The 12,888-nt window shown below is 42.7% G+C and overlaps 1 protein-coding gene across 1 annotated transcript in view; it reads right to left on the bottom strand.

Moving 5' to 3' along the window:
- Window positions 1-1,360: 1,360 nt before the first annotated feature.
- The window catches only part of SLC9A7 (solute carrier family 9 member A7), an 85,639-nt gene continuing 74,111 nt past the window's right edge, over window positions 1,361-12,888 (bottom strand). Inside the window, exons 15-17 of the mRNA XM_084844303.1 lie at window positions 10,362-10,444; window positions 8,954-9,059; window positions 1,361-3,363 (exon numbers count right to left, since the gene is read on the bottom strand). Of these exons, the coding sequence (XP_084700429.1) occupies window positions 3,121-3,363; window positions 8,954-9,059; window positions 10,362-10,444 (432 nt within the window). The 3' untranslated portion in view covers window positions 1,361-3,120. The remainder of the gene's footprint in view (window positions 3,364-8,953; window positions 9,060-10,361; window positions 10,445-12,888) is intronic.

Here is a 12,888-nt window from a genome sequence, read left to right as displayed (position 1 = left end):
CCACTGAAGGGCAAACGGTCAGGGAAGGCTGGATTACTGCAACTATCACAGCTGGAAAGAGTGCCGTCAGGGTGGACACTGAGCCCATAGAATCCCAGAGTAGTTCTGATTCTGAGGAAGAGGAGTCGCTCCTGGGAGAGGAGCGCGCTCCTCTTTCCCAGGGCCAACAGCTGACGGAGATTCCTCCCACCAGCATTCCTAGTTTAGTTAGCGGTCCAGGGAGTGACAGAGCGCGGGAAGCAGACTTGATGGACGCACGACGCCGATGCAGAGAGCTGCGCCAAATGGAGGGCACGGAAAGGAGGCGTAGTGCCCAGTTGGCGTGCAAACAATGGCTGCGCCCAGAGGATCCAAGGGAAAAGGGGAGGGACTCTCCCTAGCCCATAAGTTCAGGGTCTGCCAGTAATTCCCGTTCAGACGGGGACCAACTGTTCTAACTTAGGGCATAGGTACTGTGCTGCTCATGGCTAGTTGCTAACAGTAGAGTTGTTAAGTTGCAAAAGAGGAATAAAGCTTTGAAAGGAATCCCTTTGTCTGTGTCTGGACTTGGCTACTGGATTAGACTGAGAGAGGCCTCCAAGGAGCCCTTGACAAGTGCTGCACAAATGCAGGAATTGCTGGGGACCCATCACCCACTGTTTACCGACATAGCTGAGGGCCAGACTGTGTGTGTGTGCACCAAAAGGGATACCCGCTTCAGGTCTCATCTCTGGTACATGCATCCACATGCATTTCTTGAGTGACTATCTTCTTGAAAATTAATGGATTTAAATTATAATTTTTTGAAATTTAGCATTTTTTTTAAAGAGCTAGTTTAAGTACAGGGTACTAACGCTGTTATTTGCTGGGAAAAGCTATATTTTTAAATTAGAGTGTATTCTTTGTCATGGTGCTTCTGCTTATAGCACATGGACCTACTCTGATAATTCATTCTCTACTGGATAATCTTTCAAGGGTGTTTTGGAAGGATTTCCTTGCTGAAGGCCTAGAAATAAATAGCCTCAAGGGGGCTCATCTATCCCATTTAAGTTTAAAGGTGCAAATCCTATGTGCTACTTGGATGTAATCCCCACTGAAATCAATAAGACTTGTGTCTATGTGAACATGCACAGGATCAGGCTACATGAGTTCATAGATATCATGAAAAAATGAAACATTCCATAATTGCCTTCCAACATTAAAGCATCAGCGTAAATGGCTGTAATCCAGATTCCTGCATGAATATATCTGCTGTTGCTGGCTATAGCCAATGAGATAGAAACTGACATAAAATTGAAGTAGCAACAATGCTTAAAAAATAATTGCAACCAACTTTGTAAATTGAATATTAGTAGGTAAAAATCACAGCAGAAACACAAAAGAGGAAGGCATGGACTTTATTACATCGCCTTGGTTCAATCAGTTTCTGCTTGATAAACTAATTAAAATAAAATAGCAAGTAAAAAAACTGTTATGGGAGGAAAGAGGAATGAAATAACATTTTTATTTTCTTAAGCATATTAATCATGTTTAAGTTACAGGGCAGTCAGTTAAAAAAAATACCCATTAGAATCAAAACATTACATTATTTTTAATCCTGATTTTAGCGCCTGAGCTTCTGTTGAAAGAAGCAGTAGAGAACTACCTAATTATATCATGGAAGTCACTCATTCACAATTAGGATTACATGTGTTCTGTTTTGTAAATGAGCATCCCTGTACCCTAGACAAAATCTTCCCTTTTCAGATTACAACATGGTACTCTTATTACAGAAAAGGCACTGCACCATTTTTAAACATGTGGATCATAGTGCAATATGCCACTAACGCGCATGTGCACGCGCGCGCGCGCGCACACACACACACACACACACACACACACACAAACTTTCTAACAGAGTAAGAAAAACACCTTTGTTTTGATGCAGGCATCAGATAAAGAGCTACACTTATGGTAGGCTCATTCTCCTTGATTAAAGACTGCTTAAATCCAGACAGAGTACAGCAGCCTTCTCTAACCTGTTGCCCTATAGATGTGTTGGAATATAACTCCCATCATTCCCAGTAACCATGGCCATTGGCCATGCTGGCTGGGGGAGAATAAGAGTTGCAGTCCAACACATCTACAGGACTCAAGGTTGGGGAAAGCTATTTTATAGGAAGCTGAAACAGATTCCATGAATACTTCTTGTGCAACTTCTATAGACAACTGCAGCTGCATTGCATTCATTCAACGCTATCTCTTCACAGTTGTAGTAGAGGAATGTCACTGTTTACTATTGTCACAGGATGACTGGTGATTTCCTCCAGGTAACTTTAGCTATAGAAGTAGAGTGTATTAAGGGCACGAGGCAGGAAATTTAAATTGTGGATGGCAAACAGATGGAATTTGCTTGTGACGCAGCCACAGGACTATTACAAAAATTCTCAACAAGTTGTCCAGAGGTTAAGAGAAACACGCACATTGCTTCTTTCTTTCTTTCTTTCTTTCTTTCTTTCTTTCTTTCTTTCTTTTTCTTTCTTCCTCCTCTGGGTCACAGAATACTTTAATACCAAACTTTACTAGTATGGAGGATTTCTTTTAATAGCCTTTGAAATGACATGGAGCTTTGTTTTTCAATAGCAAGTCCCAGAAAAATGTTTGCTAATGTGGTCACTATATATAATGTCTTCTTTTGCATCTACATATTTCAAGTATAAGTCAAACATTGCACCTTTTCTGTCACTGATAGCTAATATTGAGATCAGAATGATCTCTCATGCTTTCCAGGCTGAAAAGCTTTCAGTGGCTCTTTATTACTCTAACCACCATTACAGTTAATATTCCCATAACTCTAGTTAGCGGTGTGGTGCAGCAGCAGAATGAGATGATCACCGCATGCTGATTTTAATTTCGAGTGTACATTTTTTTAAACGCAAGAGCCTGACCAAATTTTCACTTGCTGGATTAGACATTGTCAGCATCTTGAACAATTAAAAAAAATGGTGGGGAGGGGGGACAGGCATCTTCAGATCTTAATAAAACCACTTGCAGAAGAAACATTAATTAAACTCGCTAAGCGCCTGCACTGACACTGGGGCCTGCCAACATCTGGGATCCTTGAGTGCGGGGCCAATTGCTGCATTACTATTGAGCCAGTCATCACGCATCCAATGGAAAAACTAGCCGAGTGCCTCTATTCAGCACTTCAGGTGCTTCCGTTCCCAGATCATGTTCCAAGGCCTCCTCTGAGCTACTTTTTATCTTCCTGCCATCAAGGCTGGTAGTAGCAGCATGTGAGCCAGAGGACCCATTCGCAGTTATTGTTGTGTCTCCATATGTCAACGCCAGGTCACTGTCATTCAGGATAAAATCAGAGTCTTCGTCTCTAAGCTGCTCCTGGTTCTGAAAAAATGTTCAACATATTTTGAGAGAGAAGAACACAGGCATCTGATATTTACCAGAGGGAATAACTCAGTAATAAAATTAAACATGCTACAGGGTGTTAAAGGATTTAAGACAACCCTACACAGATTTGTGGCTGAAATCCTGCACACAATGATACTGCTTAATATGCACTGATTTCAATCAGGTTTAAGCAATCTGTGTACAGGGTTACAGCTACACTTTTTAAAGAAATAACTTCCCATTCAACAGCTCTAGAAAGCAGTTTCTTAATAAAGAACTGAAGACCTAATTGGTGCATCCATGTGCATGAGCCAGAAAGATACCTGTGCGGTGTCCATTTATCTTTCCATGACATTCACATATACAGTCTCTACTCCCTTCTTTGTTGAACCCTTCCTATCAATGCCATAATCACATCATCCCTAGGCCTTGTGTGCTATTAACCTTCTGGGCAGTTGTAATGCTAACATTCCACAACACCTCAGCACATGATCAAATGGCAAGGGAAATCCAATTTCAAGTCAGCTGCAGCCACAGCTCCTTCAGTCAATAGCTACAGAGATTTTGAGGAGTCCAGTTTTTTTTTATCAGGATCTTTTCTGTTGTCAAGTGTATGCGATTGAACTTATTTCTGGTAGTCCCTCCAGTGGTTTAGTCAGCAAGACTGAAAGGGAAGGGTGAACATTTGGAAGAGTGGCTTACTTATTAGTTGCTGTAATTTAGTCCCAGGTAAAAAGAAGCCTAAATGAATAGGTGTGTAATTTCCTGTATAGTTCTTCCTTTTTTCAAAGAGAGGCAGTATATTCTCTTCAGTCCTCTGGGTTGACACTAGGAGTGCCTTAATGGTAAAAAAAAGGGGAAAAAAAGGTTCTTCTGCAACTTCTTTACTAGACTCTCCTTCTACTAAACTTGGTTTATCCTAGATCAAGCTATAATCTGCAGCCAACACTGTATAATCTCAGGAGCATAAATGTTGTTTTAAAAACAAAGACTGGCACCCCAATTGACAGATTTGTGTAATATGCATGCTCAGGATTACATTGCCTTAAGTGGAAGGGACATGCGAATACTTCAGATGGATCCTTAGTAAACTGAAACAATCTTTTGAAAGAGGCCAGAAAAACAATCCATGTGGAACTGGGGGCTTGAATATTTTCCAAAAATAACCCTAAACTGGCCTCTCTGGTTCCTTACATTCTTACAGATAAGATCTCTTAAACTCACTGGAGCAATATTTACTTCACTTTTGCTCATCCCATTAACAAACATCCCCAGACTTAAACTGCAGCCACATGGATTTTGCTCAGTTTACATAATATTGTTCTGCATGTTGTGAACTGTGTTTTGGCATGTGACTGGATGAGTGGGGGAATGGCTTGGAGGATGGAACGTTAAGGTAAGAGGGAGGGCGGGATGCTGGGGAAGGAGCAGCTGGAATGTGTCAGTGAAAGCAGTTAGCGGGTCTGGGATCAGGGTGGAGGTAGGATGGTGCACAGGTCTAGGAAAGGGGATCTCCTGTTTTGAAAGCTGTGTAAAAATAAGAGTTTTTAAAAGCAGACGTTCATATCACAAGTACTCCTACACTCAGCAGCAACAAGCTTAGCTTGATATTTGTTTGGCATTCTCTAATGAATAAAAGCTGTCAAACTGGGAATCCTGGTCTGTCTCCCATGAAATTCATTGCATTTTGGCCCATACTGCCAGTCATTCCCCCACTAATGCTTTTGTTACAATATGTCACTCAAGCCCAACAGTTCAGTCTCAGTCATTAATTGGACAATAATTTTAGCCACAACTGCTTTAATTGTAGGGGCTACCAGATTTCTTCTCTTGGAATGCGAAAATGCAAAGTGGCTCGAACTGATCTAGAAGCTAGCAACCTTGCAGCTCAAATATAGGCTGGCCAGGATAAAATACTCATTAAATGCAACTCCTAGATATTTAAAGCTATAATCATGTACAGCATTTCAGTGTTGGGATAGAGTCCGAACTAGGCTAGTTTCTGGCAACTTAGCCCATGAAGGATTGTAACTCAGTGGTAGAACACATGCTTTGCATGCAAAAGTTCTCAGGTTCAATTCCTGGCATCTCCAGGTAGGATTGGGACATTCTAGTCCGAAACCCTAAAGAGTCGCTGCAGGTCAGTATAGAAAATACTGAGCTATATAGACCAATGCTCTGACTCAGTATTAGGCAGTTCCCTATGTTGTCTACTCTCTGCTAACTTTAGTCAAATGTAGCTGTTAGACTAACAAATGTTACCTGGACTCACTGCCCTGGTTTATTGCAGAACAAATTAAAAAACATGGATTGGTGGTACTTACACATGTCTGGAAGTCAGCCTGTTCTTCTGTGATCCAATTAAGTTTAGCCTGCTCTTCCCGTTTACCCAGTAAGCACCAGCCATATATTTTAGACCAGGAGTCCCCAACCTTTTTGGACTCAGGGGTGCATTTGAGAATGTGAGATACTGCTGTGGGCACCACCACAAAATGCCTAGTCAGTGGGTTGCCACTTTGGTGTCTACCTGTCATGTCTATGGATCTTAGGCTATGTCTTCTTCAGCAAAAACGTTTGCCTCATCTTTACTGGAAATTGCAGCGTCTCTTTCATAAGGGATTGCTTAATTCAGCTAATTGCTGCTGGTGCAATACAGCTAATGCGTCTTTTAAACATACATTTTGCTGAATAAGTAGTTACATAGTAGTTGCTACTTTTTACAGGAAGGTTATTACACAGAATAATGTTGTACTGTCTTTAATATTCACTGATGTACAAACTCTTTTAAATTATTTACCTGCTTCATGGAAATTAACAAATGGTCAGTGTAAATGGATTCTCTGCACCCCTTTGACAGCTAAAAGACTGATATTACAACACTGGAAGGATAAACATTCACCCCCAATAATGCAATGGACTGAGGACCTTACAACACTTTCAGTATTTGAAGGGCGGCATATAGATGTCCCTAAATGAAAAATGCAAAGAAATTGAGGAAAACAATAGAATGGGAAAGACTAGAGATGTTTTCAAGAAAATTGGACATATCAAGGGAACATTTTGTGCAAAGATGGGCATGATAAAGGACAAAGAAGGTAGGGACCTAACAGAAGCAGATGAGATTAAGAAGAGGTGGAAAGAATACACAGAAGAACTATACAGGAAAGATCTGAATGTCCCTGATAGCCATGATAGTGCGGTCACTGAACTTGAGCTGGACATCCTAGAGAGTGAAGTCAAGTGGGCCTTAGGAAGCATTACTAACACCAAAGCTAGCAGAGATGACAGTATTCCAGCTGAGCTATTTAAAATCCTAAAAGATGATGCTGTTAAAGTGCTGCAATCGATATGCCAACAAATTTGGAACACTCAACAGTGGCCGCAAGACTGGAAAAGGTCAGTTTACATTTCAATTTCAAAGAAGGGCAACGCCAAGGAGTGTACAAACTACAGTACAATTGCACTCATTTCACATGCCAGCAAGGTGATGCTCAAAATCCTACAAGCTAGGCTTCAGCAGTATGTGAACCGAGAACTACTGGAAGTACAAGCTGGGTTTCGAAGAGGCAGAGGAACTAGAGATCAAATCGCCAACATTCGTTGGATCATGGAGAAAGCAAGAGAATTCCAGAAAAACTTCTATTTCTGATTCACTGACTACGCTAAAGCCTTTGATTGTGTGGATCACAACAAACTGTGGCAAATTCTGAAAGAGATGGAAGTACCAGACCACCTTACCTGTCTCCTGAGAAACCTGTACGAGGGTCAAGAAGCAACAGTAAAAACCAGACATGGAACAACCGATTGGTTCAAAATTGGGAAAGGAGTACGACAAGGCTGCATATTATCGCCCTGCTTATTTAACTTATATGCAGAGTACATCATGAGAAACGCTGGGTTGGATGAATCACAGGTCGGAATTAAGATTGCTGGGAGAATTATCAACAACCTCAGATATGCAGACGATACCACCCTAATGGCAGAAAGCGAAGAGGATCTAAAGAGCCTCTTGTTTGTTGAGGGTGAAAGTGGAGAGTGCAAAAGCTGGTTTGAAACTCAACATTAAAAAAACGAAGATCATGGCATCTGTCCCCATCACTTCCTGGCATATAGAAGGGGAAGAAATGGAAGCAGTGACAGATTTTATTTTCTTGGGCTCCAAGATCACCGCAGACGGTGACTGTAGCCATGAAATTAAAAGACGCTTGTTCCTTGGGAGGAAAGCTATGGCAAACCTAGACAGCACAGTAAGAAGCAGAGACATCACCTTGCCGACAAAGGTCCATCTAATCAAAGCTATGGTTTTCCCAGTAGTAATGTATGGCTGTGAGAGCTGGACTATAAGGAAGGCTGAGCGCCGAAGAATCGATGTGTTCGAACTGTGGTGCTGGAGAAGACTCTTACGAGTGCCCTGGACTGCAAGGATGTCAAATCAGTCAATCCTAAAGGAAATCAACCCTGAGTGCTCATTGGAAGGACAGATACTGAAGCTGAAGCTCAAATATTTTGGCCACCTAATGCGAAGAGAAAAGTCACTGGAAAAGACCCTGATGCTGGGAAAGGCTGAAGGCAAAAGGAGAAGGGGAGAAGGGGACAGCAGAGGATGAGATGGCTAGATAGCATCACCGATGCAATGAATATGAACTTGAGCACGCTCCGGGAGAGAGCGGAGGACAGGAAGGCCTGGCGTGCTATGGTCCATGGGGTCACGAATAGTCAGGCACGACTTAACGACTGAACAACATATAGATGTCACCTTCAAATGTAGACTTATTTGAATATTTGGTCCACTTTTGAAGTCCATGTATAATTCCTAGGAAGTTGTATGCATTTCACACAAATCCTACATGCACACGTGCGTACTCACCCATTACATTAAAAGGAGACTACATGGTCTATTGTTTTCTGGAACTTTCCCCCATCCGATATAGGCCTGGATCAAGGCTTTTGCTCCCAATGGTGGGAGGCAACTTTTGCTAATTCCCCCTTCAGCCCCTTGTCCCTCTCAAAAATCTGCTCTGAGATTTGGAGGATTCTCCAAGAACAGTGTGGGAAGTGGCACTGTGGGCTGCATGGGGAGAAGGGATTGGCAAGGATCTCTCCACTGGATCAAAAGCCTTCCATGGATGGAAGGAGCAGTTCCATTCGAGGAAGGTGAAGCTGGTATCCAATCCATATGTGTGCATGCGTGTGTACGGGCACGGACATGTCTATAAACTATATATAGCCCATATAGAGTCCCATGTGCTATGTAAATGGCTGTATTATTAATATATACACTATTTTTTAAAAGAAGTGTGTCATGTTCCCAATCAGATGAAAAAAAGCTTACTACCAATAACTTTAATAGAACTGCAGTAACTTATGGGAACTGAAGGCCTGGCTCTTTGGATGGGGTTAATCTTCAGAGCACACTACCTATTTAAATTACTCAAAAAACAGTATAACAGTTTGGTTACTGGACCATTCATCTCTCTCTCTCTCTCTCTCTCTCTCTCTCTCTCTCTCACACACACACAAACTTCTGATGCTAACAAAAACCTATGTGCTCATTTAAGAATTTAGTGGGCAACAAAGATACACTTACCTCATACACCTGGGGACTAGTCAAGCAACGTGCTATCAATCCACACCAACTTGGAAGAGTTGTAGTTAGTGGGGGGCCACTGTGTGTGAGAATGGGCTTGAGGTAACTTTAACATGTAATTAAGGAAAAGGAATAACGACATACAATTGTGGTGGACAGCTCAATGAAGATGTCACCCCAGTGTGCAGCCACTGTAAAAAAGGCAAACTCCATGTTAGGCATAATTAGAAAAGGGACTGAGAATATGCCAACATCATACTGCCCTATACAAATCTATGGTGCGACCACACTTGGAATACTCTACAGTTCTAGTCACCACACCTAAAAAAAGATATTGTAGAACTGGAAAAGGTGCAGAAAAGGGCAACTAAAATGATCAAGGGGCTGGAGCATCTCCCCTGTGAGAGAAGGTTACAACAGCTGGGATTGTTTAGCTTGGAAAAAAAGGAGGGTAAGGGGAGACATGATAGAGGTCTACAAAATTATGCATGGTGTGGCGAATGTGGATAGGGAGACATTGTTCTCCCTCTCTCAAAATACTAGAACCCAGGGTCATCCTATGAAGCTGATTGGTGGGAGATTCAGGACAGATAAAGGGAAGTCCTTCTTAACACAGCACATAGTTAAACCATGGAATTCGCTACCACAGGAAGTAGTGACGGCCACCAATTTGAATGGCTTTAAAAGGGGGTTAGACAAATTCCTGGAGGAAAAGGCTATTAATGGCTACTAGTCTTGATGGCTATGTGCTGTCTCCAGTACCAGAGGCAGTGAGCCTATGTACACCAGTTGCTGGGGAACAAGGATGGGAGGGTGTTGCTGCACTCATGCCCTGCTTGTGGGTTCCTGGTCGACAGCTGTTTGGCTACTGTGTGAACAGAATGCTAGACTAGATGGACCCTTGGTCTGATCCAGCATGGCTCTTCTTAAGTTCTTATGTACCTACCCTTAACTTACTCACTAGAAACAGAAAATTCTTGAGCAAAGCAATTAGGAGCTTGGAGCCAGTCTACATGGCCACACTGAAAAACCTAGAAATGGCCTTTGTGCAATAGCTAATCCACATCACTGTCACAACATGTAAAAAGCATCAGATCATGGCTCTCTACCCCAGTGCCAACCAAGCTGTGCTCTTCATACCATAAAGAAGGCCATAATGTGTCATGCTACATGTTGCAGCAGTGGCTTGAAGGCATCAAAGACGGCCAGTTCTTCCAGTATTGCCAGTGACTGCTTTAGCACATTGCCACTGCTTAGGCCATTTGTGAGTTGTGATTAAGCATGGCCTTCATTTGGCCATCGCTTTTGCTGGAATACAGGGGGACTGCTCACACTTGGTCTAAGGACCAGCCAAAGAGCTGACCACTCCTCTTATCCACAGTTGGTTGTAACAGCTTGGAAAGGATACTTGTGGTCAAAGCTGTACCAGAGCCTGAAGATCCAAACACTTTCCTTTTTTGTCCGGTTCATTTGTTCAGCTTCTGGACCATCCTGAGAAGGAGAGGAAATTTTGTTACATAGAATACAAAGGGGTTAAACAAAATGCTCATAAAGGTGCAAATGCCTTTTGGAGCAGCAGTTCTTGAGCTATGCTTATCAAATAAAGCAGCAAGGTGGTCTGAACCTCTGCAAGTCCAAACTGAAGACATTTCAGATGGTAGTCCTCACTTTCTTTTGGCAACCATAGGAAAGGGAGAAGATAGCGACAATCACCTCACGGTCCTAACGAAGGAGAAATAACTGCTCAGAAATAGGGAGTTTCTCCACTGGATGTCAGATCTGTCACTCAGTACACATGAGAAACAATGCTCACTTATGTTACACCTATTTGGGACATGGCATCCTGCCTCCTATCCCTTTCACACATACAGTTGCAATGATGAGGTAGTGGTTATATGAAATAGGACTTCCAGAGTACAGAAAATAACAGATGAGCAATATAGGTATATATATATATATATATATATATATATATATATATATATATATATATATATTTAGAGAAATGTAGAAAGTATATAACATATATCAGAAATTATATGTTGACCATTGGGAAGGAACATGGAACACTGATACTTACTGAGAAGATACCTTCTAGGTTGGTGTGCAGAAGGCATCCAACAATGGATTAACTCCCTCTATTGCTTAGGAAAAGCAGGACCACATGACAAATTTCTGAATGATGTACCACTCCTAGGCTCCTCCCTGCCCCAATTCCATTCATGGCTACAGCTCAAAGACAGAAAATAAATCAGTCTCTCAAGTCTGAATTGGAAGAAAATCATAGGCGAGTAAACAGTTTGATGGAGGCAGGAATTGCATAGGAGCAGAAGGTGCTGGAACTCAAGCACAGAGGAAGGTGGTCAACATAGATGTGTATAGATGTGATTCAGTAGTGAAATAGGGTGTAGTCTGAATGCCTTCTGCACACCAACCCAGAAGGAACCTTCTTGGTAGGTACCAATGTTCCTTTTTCCAGGTTGGTGTCAGGAAGGCATCCAGCAGTGGGATATGCTAAAGCTATAGTCCATTAGGGTGGACAGTGAAATCTTTTTTTGTTGTTTGAAGGGAGCCCTTGTTAACTCTGACAGGAATATTAGGTTCCATGATGGAAATCTATGGACCATGGGAAGGCTGAATAGCGAGGCCCCCCCAAAGGAGCCGTTTGAAGTGAAGGTGTGAACTCAGTGGTTGTCCTGGTTTGGAAATGACTGATAGCGTGGTTGATGTTTGTCTCTGCAGGGTCCCTGGCTTAAACCCCATGCCGAGGCCTGTTTGGAGGAACAAGAGGAATTCTTTGATGCCTGTATGCTTTACGTTGATCTTTTTTCTGTTACTCCACCTGAAGGCGGCTTTCCAGGTGATTTCATATATGCATGTTGTAGACTCTTCGCAGGATGCAAAGAGTCTACAACAGTTATTATGACTGTATCTGGGTAATCTAGGTTGGTACAGATAGACCTTTCAACCATGTGGCTAATCTCAGCCAGTCTGGCTCTGGCTGGGGAACTGGTCCCTGGGACAGGAGTTCTGGTCTGTGTGGTAGGAACCATGGTCCTTCTTGAGTTAGTCATAGGACACCAGAGAACACGGGTGTCTGGGCCAGGAGAGGGCTAATAAGACTAATGTTGCTTGCTCCTGTGTGGCTTCTTGTAGCACTCTGGCTAGGAATGGGGTCGGCAGGAAGGCATAATCATTTTTTTGTCTGTGGACTGTTAAGGGCATCAGTGCTTTCCATTCCATAAGAGTGGAGTCTTGAAAGGAATTGTGAGAGCTTGAGGTTGTAGCACGACACAAAGAAGTTCACTGAGACAGGTCTAAAATGGCCCTGGATTGTTGGAAGACAGAGGGGTTGAGGCTCCGTTCTCCCATATCTATCTGTTTCCTTCTGAGGAAGTTGGCAATATGATCCAGTTCTCTGTTTATGTGTTAGACTGAGATGGATGCTGGCTTCTGCTTGGCCCATAATAGCATTGCTTGAGCTTCTTGGAGAAGAGTTTGTGACTTTATCCCTCCTTGGCAATTTATGTGTTGTAACAGGTGTGAGAAGTGCTGTAAGCCTAGGTGTATTCTGCAGAGTTATATCCAACAGATGTTCTCCATCTCTCTTGTGCTACCTGAGAGTTGCAGTGAGCTCCCCATCGATTGAAGCTGGCATCTGTGGTCAGTGTACGCTTGGTGGGTTCCTGGAGCAGAGTGCCTATCTGTAGGTTCTGTGGGACTTGCCCCCTTGAAGTGTGTCTTAAAGAGGAGAGAAAGGTGGATGGGGTGGTGTTGCTTCAGAGCAATTTTGAGCTGCAAGGGCAGTAGGAGCCACTGGAGAGGATGGGAATGTGGTCTGGCCAAGGGAATGGTGCTGAAGCAGGGTATCATTAGGCCTGGGAGGTGTGCCAGGTCTGCTGACTTAGTTTTTTGGAGTTTCTTTGCTTGGTCCT

Source organism: Heloderma suspectum, chromosome 3 (genome assembly GCF_057233095.1).
Source record: "Heloderma suspectum isolate Gila_16-S chromosome 3, 16-S_ref, whole genome shotgun sequence".
NCBI classification, from domain to species: domain Eukaryota; kingdom Metazoa; phylum Chordata; class Lepidosauria; order Squamata; family Helodermatidae; genus Heloderma; species Heloderma suspectum.
The sequence above is the reverse complement of the archived record's forward strand: the minus strand, read 5'-3'. Positions and strand labels throughout refer to the sequence as shown.